Below are 16,576 nucleotides of genomic sequence, written 5' to 3' on the forward strand. Positions count from 1 at the left end.
AAAAAAAAAAAAAAAAAAGAATTACTTATATCACAACAACATGGATGAATCACAAATAACTATGCTGAGAGAACCCAGGCAAAAAACAGTATAGACAGTCTAATTCCATCTGTACGCATGCACCCAACTATTAAAAGCGTAAACTAGTCTACGTGGCAGACCAGAGGCTGCCTGGGGAAGAGGGATCACCAAGGTGCCCAAGCAAACTTTTGGGACTGATTAATTTGTTCCCTATGATGACTCTGGTGGGCGTTACTTGACACGTATGCTCTATCAAAACTTGCTGTCAAACTGAACCTTTCTGTGGGGTTTACTAAATGTCAGATAGGCACAATTAAAGCTGCTTTCCGAGAGCAGGGATAGGAAAGGCTGCAGCCACAGCTCAGCAGCAGATCACAAGCTCTGAAACCACCCCCCACCCCGCAGCCAGGCAGCCTCTTCAACTTCGTGTAGCCCTACATTTCCCCCAAACACATTTCACAAAGTGACCCCTTTTTGCATAAGACTTTTTAATATTCTTAGAACCTGACTTAGAACTAGAATTCTGAACCAGCACAGACCAACAGAACTATAAGTGCAAGTCATATAGGGAATTTTTAATTTCCCAGTAACCACATTTTTAGAGTAAAAATTATTCAATCCATCAGATGATTTAGCCCAACAGCATGGATCCTGCTGACCCCTCCTGCCACAGTGGAAGGAGGAGCCCCCCCACACAAAAGACAGCACACCATTTCCTGTTGGCTGCTTCAGAAGGACCCCAAGGAAAACCAATCCCCAGCTGGCAAGTTGAGTCAGAATAGGAAAGAAGGGCAATTAAATCAGGCTGGACAGTTTTTCTAAGTTTCATGAACAAAATCTAAATTCAGCATGACCCAATTAACAGGTCACATATACCATGTGTATATATAACAGAGCATGTATCTATCAGAAGTACTATTTCTTAACACATTCATGAATGACATTCTGAACTCTTCTGTAACTAACAGCTTGTGATGTATTTGGCAGTATTTTTTTTTAAAGGAAAAGCCTCTTAAGGAGACAGAGTTAGGCAAAAAGAATAAAGATTGTTCAATGACTCATGACACTATCCTCCATGAGATTATAATGCAGACCCACCTGGACCTACAGAAGAATGAGAGAAAAGGAGCTTCCTCCTAAAAGGCCAGTGCCTGGCATGGAGGAGAGGAGCAAACTTACCTTGCAGCACTCGGATGAGCCTCTCGCCTGTGGTGATGTTATTCACCAAAACCGCCTGCAAGGAAGATAAATACACGTGAAACACCCAAACCAACACCACAGCCTGACAGCCAGATGTGATGGAAACCAAGGATGGGGCTGCCCTCCCCAGCCCAGCGCTGCTGTCAGGGAAGAAGCTGGAGTTCAGCACTCGGACTGCATCCTTCCATGTCTGCTGCTGAAAAATAACAGGATCCCCTAGAGATCGGCTCCCCACCATCGTCTCGGTCCTGAACAAAAGAAAACAAGTCCACTCAGCTCCAGCCCAGGAAACGCTGCTCCTCCAGAAAAGGCCCCAGCTAGGCCTCACTTCCCCCTACCTGACAGCAGAGGCTCCAGGCACCCAGAGGGCTAATCACCAACCTCACACAGCATCACACACCATTCCACACCAAACCACACCACACACCATACCATATACCACTTCACACCAAACCACACCACACACACCATATACCACTTCACACCAAACCATATCACACACACCACACCGTATATCACTTCACACCAAACCACACCACACACCATACCATATACCACTTCACACTAAACCACAACACACCATATTCTTCACACCAAACCCCACCACACACACTTTACACCAAACCACACCACACCATATACTTCACACCAAACCACACCACACATACCATATACCACTTCATACCAAACCACGTAACACCATACCACATACCACTTCACACCAAACCACACCACACACACCATATACCACTTCACACCAAACCACACCACACACCACACCATATACCACTTCACACCAAACTACACCACACACACCATATANACCACACCATATACCACTTCACACCAAACTACACCACACACACCATATACCACTTCACACCACACACACCATATACCACTTCACACCAAACCACATAACACCACACCATATACCACTTCACACCACACCACACACACCATATACCACTTCACACCAAACCACACCACACACACCATATACCACTTCACGCCAAATCACACCACACACACCATATACCACTTCACACCAAACTACACCACACACACCATATACCACTTCACACCAAACCACACCACACATACCACATACCACTTCACACCACACATGAAACCACACCACATACACCAGACACCACTCCGCACCAAACCACATCACACCACACCACTCCTCAACACCAGACACACATCACACACCACACCACACACCATACCACATACCACTCCACATCACACACCATGCCACACCACTCCACACTATGCCAAACACACCACACTCCACACCAAGCCACACCACACCACACACCACTTCACACCAAACCACACACCACAGACACCACTCTACACCAAACCATATTACACACCACTCTACTCCATACCACACACAACACTCCACACAACACACCACACCAAACCAAACCACACACCATGCCACGCATACCACACACTCTACACCAAACCACAACACACCACACACCACACCAAACCACACCACACACCATGCACCACTCCACAACACACCACACACACCACTCCACACAACATATACCAAACTACACTACACCATGCCACACCACTCTACACACCACACACACCACTCCACACAACACATGACAAACCATTCCACAACAAACCACACCACACACCACTCCACACACCACACACCAAACTATACCACACCATGCCACACCACTCCACACCATCCACTCCACACCAAACCACATCACACACCACACCACACACTACACCATGCCACACCACTCTACACACACCATGCCACACCACTCTACACACCACACACACCACTCCACACAACACATGACACACCATTCCACAAGAAACCACACCACACCACACATCACTCCATACCACATCACACACCGCTCCACACACCACTCCACACACCACTCCACACACACCACACACTGCTCCACACACACATCACACACACACCACACCACACACACACCACTCCACACACAAGACAGCACACACTGCTCGGCACAACATATATACCACCACAGCACTCCACACCACACCAGCTCACACTGCACAACTCTGCACCACTCCACTCCACTCCACACCAGCCTCGGTCACTCCCTCCCTCAGAGCTCAAACTCTGAATTCCAGGCTGGCTAAAAAAACAAAGGGAATGAGGGGTCACTCCACTAACAAGGCCTCTCAATGCACTTGAACTTCTGGCCTTCTTCTCCTGTCCACAGAGCCTATAAACCTCGGGGCTGGGGGGTTTCACACACCATCTCATCACGCTGGGAAAGTCAATAGCAGAGGAGGACAGAAGCGGCGCAGGATCCAGGTAACAACGACAAAGTGAAAAGAAGAATGAATGTCATGCTCAAGGTAACAACTGCCCTGACAAGTCACTTTATGTCAGGAGTTTTCCTGAGCACTCCACATGTTTTTTTTTTGAGACAGAGTTTTGTTCTATCACCCAGGCTGGGGTGCAATGGTGCCATCTCGGCTCACTGCAATCTCCACCTCCCGGGCTCAAGCGATTCTCCTGCCTCAGCCTCCCAAGTAGCTGGGATTACAGGCGTGCACCACCACACCTGGCTAATTTTGGTATTTTTAGTAGAGGTGGGGTTTTGCCATGTTGGCCAGGCTGGTCTTGAACTTCTGACCTCAAGTAATTTGCCCACCTTGGCCTCCCAAAGTGCTCGGTACACAGTCATAAGCCACTGCGGCTGGCCTCATTTACTCTTCTTGACAGTTATGTGAGGTAGTGGTATATCATCCCATTTTAGGAATAGGGAAACTAAGCCACAGGCTGCTTAAATGGCTCACAGCCACCCGCCTACCAGCTGGAGGCAAAGCCAAACTCCAGCTCCAGCTCCAACAGGTGTGCTGGAGAGCAAGCTCTTCACAGCTACTTGCCAAATTTCTACAAACCCAAGCTGGTTGCCAACAAAGTGGGCTGCACCTAATGCTAAAAACAAGCAAAAGCCTAAAAAAAGAGGGGAACAGAATATTAAATATCAGAGTGCACTGCACAGGTAAACTCCATCTTATAGACAAACACATACAGCATGTATGCGTGCCGGGCCACAACGTGAACATTTCTTACTGTGTCATCATCAACAAAGTTTGCAAACACTCTACTACTTGACATGCTGCCCATAACGTGGAGACACATTTCTGTCCCATTCTTATTAGTGGCAGATGATGACAAGCACAGCGCCTCTTCCTCTTCTGGGATCTTTCTGTGCAACCACCCTGTTTTCTCAGGCCTGGACAGAAACAAGGCTTAGGCAAACAGCAGCCTTTTGGAGTACGGTGTTTATGAACACAGGGATGCATGCCCACAAATGAAATTGCATCAAACAAATCTGGTGTTTGGGAGCTCTGAGGACACAGAATGTTTCCTGGGGAAACAGGAGAGAAGTCACAGTGATAATACCTGTAAAATTCATCCCACCAGAGAAAGATAATCTGAAGGAGTGTGTAAAGATATGCTGTGTGTCAGGGGTTTTTCAGGGAGAGAGATTAGAAAATGAAAGGAGGACCCACACAGCAGAAATCGGATTTACGTAGCACCTGCTACTCTTAGAAAAAGTTTGCAGATGTTCACGTGAAAACAGAAACAATTACCATGTGATCCCGTAACACCACTTGTGTGTATGTATCCAGAAGCTTTCAAAGCAGGATCCCCAAGAGCTATCTGCACTCTCATGTTCGCTGCAGCTTTACCCACAATTACCAAGAGGTGAAAGCAACCCAAGGGACCGTGGATGAATGAATGTTGATAAGCAAAATGTGGTATATACATACAATGAAATATTATGCCACCTTTACAAAGAAGAGAATACTGACACACTCTACATCATGAATGAATGCAGACATTACACTACATGAAGACATAAGTCAGTCACAGAAGGACAAATGCTGTATGATTCCATTCATATGAAGTACATAATCAAAATCACAGAAACAAAATAGAAAGGTGGCTGTCTAGGAATGGGCGGTGGCGGCGGGGGCGGGAATTGGTGTAGAGTGAATAGAGTCCCAGTGTTGCAGAATTAAAAATTCTAGAGATCTGCTGCACAACAATGTGAATATCCTTCATGCCACTGATCTGTACACTTCAATTTCCACCTTGCATCAGTATGAAAACCATGTTTCCTCCAGACATCAGTGTGAGACCAAACAGGGAAAAAAAAAAAAAAACACTTAAATAATTATACTGTGTTTACCACCAGAGCTCATCTCCTGGGTAAATAATAACTTTCATATCTCCTGAGTAAATAATTTCTATAAAAATTATGGCAATTTGACGCATCCTTTTCCACCCATTCCCCTTAACTCCTCTCCCCCCACAAATCCACATTAGTGCTTGCAACCGAGGTTCAGATACTGGTGCAACTGAAATATTTGATGATATTTCTGTCTCCATGTGACTTTATTCTTCCAAAAAATACATTTTTGTTATCTTCCCCCATCTACTTACTTATGCATGGAAAAATACAGCCTCCACTTAGAAAAATAAAAAAAGGATCATCAAATGCCATCAAGATCTTTTATATACAATTTTATATGTATAGAAAATTTTGTTGAATCATTTTCAGGGAAACTATGAAAATGCTCCTTAGCTTCTTTTGGGGTTCAACATACTACAAAGAATGAAAAACCTGAGTTCAAAAAAAATGATTTTCATTCTGAATTAAAAAAAAATTTTTAAGAGACAGACTCTCACTCTGTTGCCCAGGCTGCAGTGCAGTGGCCCCATCATCACTTACTGCAGCCCCCAGCTCCTGTCCTCAAGTGATCCTCCTGCCTCAGCCTCCTGCGGCACTGGGATTACAGGAGTGAGCCACAGCGCCCAGCCATAATTCAACAAAACTGTTCTTGAATTATATATTCTACTCTAAACAGCCAGGTTGTTTTTCATATTTTGGTGCAGATGGACTTTAGGGGTAGCTGTACTTCCTGGTGTTCATGAGGTATCCCCTAAAAATACAGCTATAGACAAGAAGAGAATAAATGCCACCAGAAATTAAGTGGAAACTAAACTCAAAGAATCTGGGTAAATTGGCCAGGTGCAGTAGCTCACATCTATAATACCAGCACTTTGGGAAGGCAAGGCAGGTGGATCATGAGGTCAGAAGCTCGAGACCAGCCTGGCCAACACAGTGAAACCCCATCTCTACTTAACATACAAAAATTAACCAGGCATCGTGATGCACACCTGTAGTCCCAGCTAATCAGGAGGCTGAGGCAGAAAAATTGCTTGAACTCAGGAGGTGGAGGTTGCAGTGAGCCAAGATTGCACCATTACACTCCAGCCTGGGCAAGATCGTGCCATTACACTCCAGACAGAGCAAGACTCTGTCTCCAAAAAAAAAAAAAAAAAAAAAATCTGGGTGAATCACCCATATACAAATGTATTGTGACCATTCCATTCTGGGAAACAAGTATATTTCGACCAAACTTTTTCTGTATTAGATTACTAGAAAAATAAGCTCAATATTTCATAATAAGTTTTCAAAGCAACAAATCTGCAAAAAAGTATCACATTCTGAAAGCTCAATAAGATGTAAAGACTAATTTAAAAAATACTAATATCTGAAACGCTCACTTGGAAGCAGGATGCTGATCACACTGTAAAAAGCAGAAGGTGACTCTTGAAGAAGGTGATGTTTTTAACTACTGTATTTGTTTGCTTCATTAAAATAACCTGCTTTGAGGGCATGGGTCCACCTTAAATTTCAGCCTTCTTTATAAAGGATCCTTATCCTATCTAATCCAAGTCAACCCCCTGCAATCAGATGCCTGGAAAACTTTTTTGTACTGAAATTCCCGTTACTGCCTTAGAATGCAAAAGTTAATCTTAGTGACCTAGGAATGACACAAGAATGAAGGGAAGGATATGAAGTATTCATTGGAATCGTTTTACCTCTTACCAATTTCGAAATTGTGCTAATAGAAATAGAGCAGTGCTATTCAATAGAAACAAAATGTCAGTCGTATATGGAAATTAAAAAGTTTCTAATAGCCACATTCAATTAAGTAAAAAGAAACAGGTTGGACAAAAAACCTGAATAGACATATCCTTAAAGCAGACATATAAATGGCCAATACGTACATGAAAGATGCTCAACCTCATCAGTCATTAATGAAATGCAAATCAAAATGAGAAGATACCACTTCACACCCATCGTCATGGCTATAATTTTTTAAAAAGGGGCCAGGCGTGGTGGCTCACGCCTGTAATCTGAGTACTTCAGGAGGCCGAGGTGGGCAGATTACTTAAGGTTAGAAGGTTGAGACAGATCTGGCCAACAAAGCGAAACCCTGTCTCTACTAAAAATACAAAAATTAGCCAGGTGTGGTGCACTGCATGCCTGTAGTCCCAGCTACTTGAGAGGCTGAGGCAGGGGAATCACTTGAACCTAGGAGGCCACTGCACTCCAGCCTGGGCAATACAGCAAGACTCTGTCTCAAAAAAAATAAAATAAGCCAGGCCAGGTGGCTCATACCTGTAAACCCAGCACTTGGGGAGGCCAAGGCAGGTGGATAACCTGAGGTCAGGAGTTCAAGACCAGCCTGGCCAACATAGTGAAACTCTCTCTCTACTAAAAATACAAAAATTAGCTGGGTGTGGTGGCAGGCACCTGTAATCCCAGCTACTCGGGAGGCTGAGGCAGGAGAATCACTTGAACCCGGGATGCAGAGGTTGCAGTAAGCCAAGATCACGCCACTGCCATCCAGCCTGGGTGACAAAGCAAGACTCCATGTCAAAAATAAAATAAAGAAAATAGCAAGTGTTGACAAGAATGTGGAAAAACTGGGGAGAAACTAGAACCTCCATATACAGCTGCTAAGAGTGTAAAATAGTGCAATCCCTGTGAAAAAGTGTCAGTTTCTCAAAAAGTTCAACAAAAACACTGGGTAATAGGACCCAATAATCCCACTTGTAGGTGTACACCCAAGAGGAACGAGGACAGATCTCCAATCAAAAACCTGTCCACAAATGTTCACAGCAGAATTATTCATTGTTGGAAATGGGTTTATAACATTGGGAAAAATCCACACTGAGATAATGGATCACTCAGCAAGCCTAGTTTACTTCCTGCAGGAAGGGTGCAACTCGCCAGCAATCTTGCCACGAGAGCACACCTGAACAAAGAAGACAGGGACATTTATAACCTTCCTAAGCTGCTGCAATAGCCCTACTGCTGTGTCCAGTTTCCACTGGCCAGAATGGTACGTCACATTCTATGCTTGACTCAGCTGGCTAAAAACTTGGAAATTTCCTGAATAGATAAGGGAGAAAGAAGACAAGGAAGCAGCAGCTAGTCAGGAGGAGGTCAGGAGGGTTTCCAAGTAGGGAATGGCAGGCACCAGGGTTTGCACCTTGCCCAGTTCTGTTCAGACGTGCCAGAGCGAGTCAAGGTAGCTGATTTAAGATATGGTTGATTTAGAGAATATATATACATGGGTATATGTTTATGCTAATAGCGGATAATGGCCATAGAGCAAGAGATTGTAACTCCTTATAATGCAGTCCAAGATAGAAACTTTGAAGAACTTTCTCATCTCTCACACTCATGAAGGCCAAAAGTGGAAACAATCCAAATGTCTGTCAACAGGTGAACGGATAAACCAAACATGGTATATTCACATAAGGGAACATCATTCAGCCACAGAAAAAAGGCATTACTGACATGTGCTACATCATGGATGAGGCTTGGAAACACTACACTAAGTGAAAGAAGCCAGACACAAAATAAAGGCCACATCCTGCATGATTCTACCTACAAGGTACGTTCAGAATAGGCAGATCTCTAGAGAGAGAAAGCAGATCAGTGCTTGCCAGGGGTTGGGGGGAGAGGAAAATGGGGAGTGACTGCTTAATGGATACAGATTTCTTTCTGGGGTGACAAAAATGTTCTGGTTGGGCACAGTGGCCAGAACTTTGGGAGGCCAAGGCACTTTGGGAGGCCAAGGTGGGTGGATCACTTGAGGTCCGGAGTTCCAGACCAGCCCAGCCAACATAGTAAAACCCTGTCTCTACTATACTAAAAATACAAAAATTAGCCAGACGTGGTGGCACCTATAAATCCCTGTAATCCTAGCTACTCCAGGGGCTAAGGCAGGAGAATTACTTGAACCCAAGAGGCAGAAGTTGCAGTGAGCCGAGATGGCACCGCTACACTCCAGTCTGGGCAACAGAGTGAGACTCCATCTCAAAAAAAAAAAAAACAAAAAAAAAAAAAAAAAAAAAAAAAAAAAAAAAAATAGTGTGGAATTAGTCGTTATAGTTTCACGGCATTGTGAACATACCCAAACCACTGAGATGTATGATACGTTAAAACATAGCTAAAATAATGAATTGTATGTGAATTTTATCCCAACTTTAAAAATAAGAAACAAGTGAAAGTCATATTTTATTTATTTACCCAAATGTATCCCAATTATCACTGCGAGATGTATTCCACATAATTATTAATGAAAAATGTGGCTTTTTTCACAATCTTTGCACTCCAGCACATCTTACATTTGTAGCACGTCTCAGCTGGGACATGCTAAGTGCTCAACAGCCACCTGCAGCTGGGGACAGCAAGTCCCAGAGGAATAAGTAAGTGGGGGGAAAGAGAGAGACAGAGAAGGGGAGGGAGGCAAGGGAAGGGAGAGGGAGGGAGAGAAAATAAGAGAGGCACAGAGACTTGCAAATGAGTCACCTAAGGCGTCCTGCTAAGATTACGCACTCACACACTCATTCACGCACACAAACAAGACGAGCAGTGACTCCCAAATGCTTCACGCCTACAGCCACCACTGAGCCAAATGGCGGATGCATGTTCCCATAGGGACAAGGGCACAGAGTGATGAGGAAACCAGTCCAGTCCCCAAGCCCCTACGGATGACATGATTAAGTTTTGTGGGTTACGAAGTTACACCACACAGAAAGGTTGTTGTGACTGACTGAACATTTGACATTAAGGAATTATTGGATGTTTTGGTCTGACCATGGTATTGTGGCTATGAAAGAGAGACAATCCCACCTTTTAGGGCTACGTGCTATAATATTCATGGTTAAAACGGTATGAGTTATAATCACTGAAGCCTGGCACTGGATGCGTGGGGGCTCATTGGGTCATTTTGTCTACCTTTTCGTGTTTATGGTTTTCCACAACCAGCCTACACACCAATAAGCACACATAAGCTTGCCACACTGATAATCAAATCTGCAAAGTACAATTTTTTAAAATCTTAACTTCGAGGCTGGTTTTAGAGGAAAATAAAGGTGAATTAGAAGATGCTGAGATAAACCTGTTATCTGGAGAAACTGGAGGTAGGTTCAACAACTTTTAGTAAGTGCAGGTCTTTGCTGTGCTATTTATCATTTGTAATTTCACTCCTAAAATTAAGCAATTTTCTTGTCACAGTATCAACAATTATCGGCTATGAAAAACGGCCTTTGAAGCTCATTAACAAGGATAAAGAGAGGAAAAAGAAAATAGAAACAAGTAACAGAAAAAGAGGGTAACAGAGAAAAGACAGGACGGGAGAGATTTTCTTGAAGACCTGAGACCGTGGCTTCTGGTTTGGGATCAGCTACTAATTTGCTCCTTGACTTTGGACACATCATTTAACCTCTCTGTTCCTCTGTTTCCCCATATGGAACCTAAACTCAGGTGGCCTGCTGAGTTTTATTTAAAAGGGGCACCCCTACAAGCACCTCAAGTGAGACCCCCAAAAATGTGGGCATGGGTCAGAGAGTGAATGAGTGCGTGTACATAAGTGTGAGTTGAACTGAATGAGAGAATGTCAACAGGAGGAGCGGAGTGGTTAGGTGAGTGTTTAGGGGACAAAGTCAAATGTCAGCATACATGGTGGGATCCTGGTCAGAGAGCAGCTGAGGAGGCTCCAGGGCAGGGGACACAGATGGGCAGAAGGGCGGGTTGGACCAGGAGCTTTAGGAGGGTGTGCACAAGTCAAGTTTAATTGGAAGAGCATGGGGAGATTAAGTGTAACTCTCTACAAAGCTTCAAAAAACACCATTTATCACCTAGTACACACAGGTACCATTGCTACACACTGAGAATAGCTCCTGCCAACACATCCCTGGGTTATTACACAGAACGTAACATCCTCCTACCCTGTCCACCTCGCAGCTTGGCAGGAGTGGGAAATAACCTCACTGGGAGGGTGCGGGATGTTCCCTGGACCCATCCTGAGGTCACCTGGGCGTCCAGCTCGGCAGAACAAGGTCCATGAAGTGTGGTGGCCATCACGGAGATAAGCAAGGACAGTGAGGGGGCCTGAACCCAAGACTGGCTCATACCCACCGCCAACATCTCCTGGACAGGGCACACTGCAGGTGCTCCAGGGAGGGAGGAGGGAGACTGGGGAGGAGGGAGAGAGGAAAGAATGGAAAAGAAAGGGAGAGAAAGGAGGACAGAGGGAGGGGAGGAGGAAGAAAGATGATGAGAGAGAATGGAGGGAGAGGAGGATGGAGGAAGGAAATGAAAGGGAGAGGAGGAGGGAGACAGGGTCTAGAGGGGAGGAGAGCAAGAAGAGGATGGAGAGAGAAAAAAAGGACAGAGGAAGGGAGAGGTGGAAGGATAGAAGGGAAGAGAAAGGAGGGAGGAAGGGGAGGTGGGAAGAAGGAAAGGAGGAGAAGCAACAAGGGAGGCTGCCTTTGCCTCTGAGAACCTACCACACTGCTTCCTTCGGGGGAAGTCCTCCCCTGTGCCTCTAACGCACACAACTTAGGTCAAAGAAAACTTCCAGAAGGGCCCAAACCTGATGGACAGGAGGAATCCCAAAATGCGCTTTGATGCTTCTCTAGCAGTGGACAAGTAGCCATCTTCTTAGTCCCTGCCCCTGGATCTTTCTGAAGATCTCCTCGCCACCTGGCTGCTAGGGAATCTGGCTGGCCCTGAAGCAGCTCATACTGGTCTGTCCCCTCTGCAGCACCACCCAGGCTACCCCTCAGCTCTTCCTGCTGCTCTCACTCCTGGACACTGCTTAATGAGATGGCAGGGGAGGAGCTGACGAACCAGAGGAGTACCCCACACACTGCCAATGGGGCTTAACCCAGGAGTGGTGGCTTGAAAAGCTCCAGGTCAGTTTTTAGAAGAGGGACACTCGATGACAACATGGCAGCAGCCACCTGGACGTTCGTTGCCTGGCTGTTCTTTAACCAGCCAGGAAATGCCCTGCACGAGGGCTGGAGGCCTGGTGCTGCAGATTCCCAATCTCAGTGGGCACCCCAGGGCTGAGCCATCTGAGGGCATGGGGGCTTCCATTTCCAAACGGGAATCCTAGCAACTTCTCTGTTCCCACCTGCAGAAGAGACACACTTTCACACATTCTGACTTTCTGCAGACAGGTAAACAGGTATACACAGACATTCGGGGATGAAAGAGAAACTAAAACTGAACCAAGTGTACAAGTTACAGGGTCACAGTCAAGGACCTAACAGACTCCACTTGCTGTTTGTTCTTAAACATGACGGACTGTATATCCCTGCCAGAGAGACAATAAGTGGAAAAAATAGCTACCACCTATTTTCTTTATGAATTTCCCAACAAACGACTGTCTTGTGTTGGGTTAAGAAGCACAGTAGGTAAACGGAGTCAATTCCAAGTCACTGAAGCCATTTGCTGGATGAAGAGAGAACAAGACAAAAGCTAACCATAATTACAAAACTCGAAGCCTCCATTACGCTTTCTATGGCTATGAAATATGCAAATGCTCTTTCTAGCGTGTACAAAGCCAAGTCTGAGAGTGAGGACACCTGCAGGATTTGGTTCCGTCCCATTAGGACAAAGAGCAACGCACGTGAAATCCATGACTCGGCTGGTCAGCCGCTAGCCATCGTGGGCAACTTCACGCTGCATGTCAATGCTGTCCATGTGGAACCTGTCTATGGCATATTTGAAAATCAAACCACGTCCTGAATCAAGTAAGTGTACGAGTCTTCTCCTGAGGTTCAGGACATGCCACGACAGACCCAGGCCCCTCCCTGGAGGTGGGAGGTGAGGACCGGGCGCTAGGATATCCACTGAGGCACAGTCTGCAGTAAAGGACATCTACCTGAATGCGATGTTTGCTGTTTCTCCTACAAATGTGTCTTTAAGTGTGGGAGGCAAATTACTTGAATTTAATTATAAACCTGTCTTTGAAGGTTCAATCCAACTGACAAACTGGAGAATTTACAATCTAAAAAGATTGCAAGTCTTCTGAGATAAACACTTATTTTCAGGGCAGCAAATTTTCAATGATTTTACTGACCTGCTTCCATTCCGCCTCAATTCACACTTTCCCACACCTAGCCCATCTGTCACGGGCCTGTCAATCCTTCCTCCTGGCTGCCTCCCAAATCTGTTCACTTTGCAGAACTCATCCTACTCCTGCCAAAATCCAGTGCAACATCACTTTTCACTCCACATATTTCACGAGCTGCCCCACTGTGCTGCCTCCTCTCTGCCCTGCTCCCCACCCAGCACTCTCCCCACGTGGCCAGGGCCCGCCTTTAAACCTCACGTCTGACCCCATGCTCCATTACAGCTTAAGCCCTACGATGGCTTCCCTGGTGTTGAACTCAAGTCCAGACTCCTTCGAACACACGTCCAAACTACTCCACCCCAACATCACACTCTGCTAGGGCCTTGCCACTCGCAGTTCCCTAGGCGCCCTTCCAGGTTAGACACCATGGGACAGCGCTCCTGACTCCCGTGGCCCTCGGGCCACCTGCCTGGTGGGGGTTGATGCAGCAGATCAGCTCCTCCACGTCAGTTCTTCCACATGCCTTTTGCTGTGCTTTCCTGGATGGCAAAGGTTCAGAAGCTAAAATGCACTTTTCACACTCATTTCCAGCGGGATTCCGATTCCAATGAAACACACTTAGTAGAGAGTGGAATGTGGAGCAGAGTGAGGGTGTGGGAGGTACAGAACAGAGAAAAAGGGTGGTGTCCCTGGTTCTGGGCCTATGCTGCAGCAGAACCCCGCTGGTCCCACGCTCCAGGCTGGGCACAGGGGCAGGTTCTGAGACAGTACCTGGGAGCCAACCCACCTCAAGGCAGGACCTTCCCACACCCTACAGGTACTGATTTCCCTGTATCAAATCCTTCCTGCTTAAAATAGCTGGGTGATTTCTCTGTCTACACTGACCCCAATACACTCACTTACTCATCTTTGTCCAGCACTCAATGGTAAATGCACAATGTACACAGCCTGTCCACCGCTGGGCACAAGCCAGGGCCGAACATTATAAATACAGAATTGGAACTGGAACGTCAGTGAGAATAAAAACAGAAAAGCTGCTCTAGACCTCTGGATTCCTCAATCACAGGGATTAAAGGTGATAAAAATCAAAGATACCACATTTATCTGCACAAGACTACTCTGGTTCTCCAAGAAATCCAACCCTCCAGAAGAAAATGATCACGTTCTCAGGTGCACAAGTAAAGCTGGCCCAGAGAGAAGACACTAGAACTCTCTGAGAATTGTTTCTGGCCACATGAGAATGCAGTCTGGTGGAGCCAGTGTGATGGGCAGACCCAGCAGCCCAGGGCAGCCCCACGCCGGCCACTCTCAGGTCCTGGGAGCCTTCCATGACCTCTCTGGCTCTCACTCTCTTATCCTCTGTCTCAAGTGACAGGAATGACTATCTCCCAAAGAAATTAAGTGAGAAATTAAATATGTTCATGTCAGGCTGGGCATGGTGGCTCACGCCTGTAATCCCGGCACTTTGAGAGGCGGAGGTGAGTGGATCACCTGAGGTCAGCAGTTCAAGACCAGCCTGGCCAACATGGCGAAGCCCCATCTCTACTAAAACTACAAAAATTAGCCAAGCATGGTGGCGCATGCCTGTAATCCCAGCTACTTGGGGCGTGAGGCAGGAGAATCACTTGAGCCTGGGAGGCAGAGGTTGCAGTGAGCCAAGACTGCACCTCTGTAATCCAACCTGGGTGACAGAGTAAGACTCTGTCTCCAATCAATCAATCAATCAATCAATAAAGTTCATGTTACAAAAGCACTTTGAAACTCTAAAGTAGGACCAATGACCAGACTTGTTAATGTTAATAACTTCCTTTCCAAGAGGCAAAATATTTCAGCAAAAGTCACTCACAAACAAATGCCACTGCACTTGAGGGAAGCAACCCCAACCCAGGCCCAGAGGACACTCAAGAACCCACTCCACGAACCAGCTCTTTACAAGAGAAATGCACTGTAAACGCCTCAGAGCCTGCTCGTGCCCCTAGTTACTGTGCAAGGAGAGAAACCGAGTAGCTCCCTAAAACCACCTGGCCATGGGTGAGGTCACACAGGCGAGCATGACAACGGTGAGGCTGAGCCGACTGCACTTGCCCCACTGCCTCTTTAAGCTTTTCTTCTGGACACAAAACAACAAGCAAATCAACACCTCCGTTCTTCCACTCAGCAATCTTTCTTTTTTTACTCAGTTGCTCCCTTTCAGGAAAGATACAGGAACTCTATTTTCATAACAAAGGAACTGTTGCTAAAACATTATCTTTGTACCACTGCAATGTTAATGCACATATTTTAACAGATAAGTAAAAAGTATAAATGTCAAAGTGGACACGCAGCTGCGAGAAGCCAGCCAAGTGAGAATGTTACAAGCACAAATGCCGAAAATGAAGGTATTTGTGACTCCAAGTTTTGGCAAGCAAAACTGAACACAATAGCAGGAAAATGTGCCTTTCCCTTCATGAAGTGCCAGTAAGCAATTCAAGGTCTCCCAGACTCTTCCCCAAGCATTTCAGCAAGCAGGTGATGCCACCCCCAAGCCTCTGTGGCCACTGAACGGCAGCTAGCCAAGAGGGGACCCAGGATCTTTTGATGTCTTCAGACCCAAATTATTATGAATTATGATTTTTTTTTTTAGATGGAGTCTGTCACCCAGGCTGCAGTGGTGCAGTCTCAGGTCACTGCAACCTCTGCCTCCCAGGTTCAAGCCATTCTCCTGCCTCAGCCTCCCAAGTAGCAGGGATTACAGGCACGTACCACCATACTCAGCTAATTTTCGTACTTTTAGTAGAGACGGAGTTTCACCATGCTTGCTAGGCTGGTCTCAAACTCCTGACCTCAAGCCTGGCTTTGGCCTCCCAAAGTGCTGGGATTACAGGTGTGAGCCACCGTGCCCAGCCCAGACCCAAATTATTAATCAGCCCCTGTTAACAACATAAAAGAATGAATTAAACCACTCTGTGCCCTCCTTAGGAGATAATGCACACCTTAAGTGAATCTTCATTAGCTTTTGCCCAAAACTAAAACCCAAGTATCTGTTTCTATTTAGGCCCCTTAAAAACCTGTTTTATACGCACACACATATGTATCTGTTAAA

General features: G+C 45.9%; 1 protein-coding gene across 1 annotated transcript in view; it reads right to left on the reverse strand.

The window, feature by feature from the left end:
- GOLM1 (golgi membrane protein 1) overlaps positions 1-16,576 on the reverse strand; it is a 73,351-nt gene that overhangs the window by 23,445 nt on the left and 33,330 nt on the right. Inside the window, exon 4 of the mRNA XM_017515611.2 lies at positions 1,201-1,255. Coding sequence (XP_017371100.1) covers positions 1,201-1,255 — 55 coding nt within the window. The remainder of the gene's footprint in view (positions 1-1,200; positions 1,256-16,576) is intronic.

The sequence above is a fragment of the Cebus imitator genome, unplaced genomic scaffold (genome assembly GCF_001604975.1).
Source record: "Cebus imitator isolate Cc_AM_T3 unplaced genomic scaffold, Cebus_imitator-1.0 Scaffold553, whole genome shotgun sequence".
Taxonomy (NCBI): domain Eukaryota; kingdom Metazoa; phylum Chordata; class Mammalia; order Primates; family Cebidae; genus Cebus; species Cebus imitator.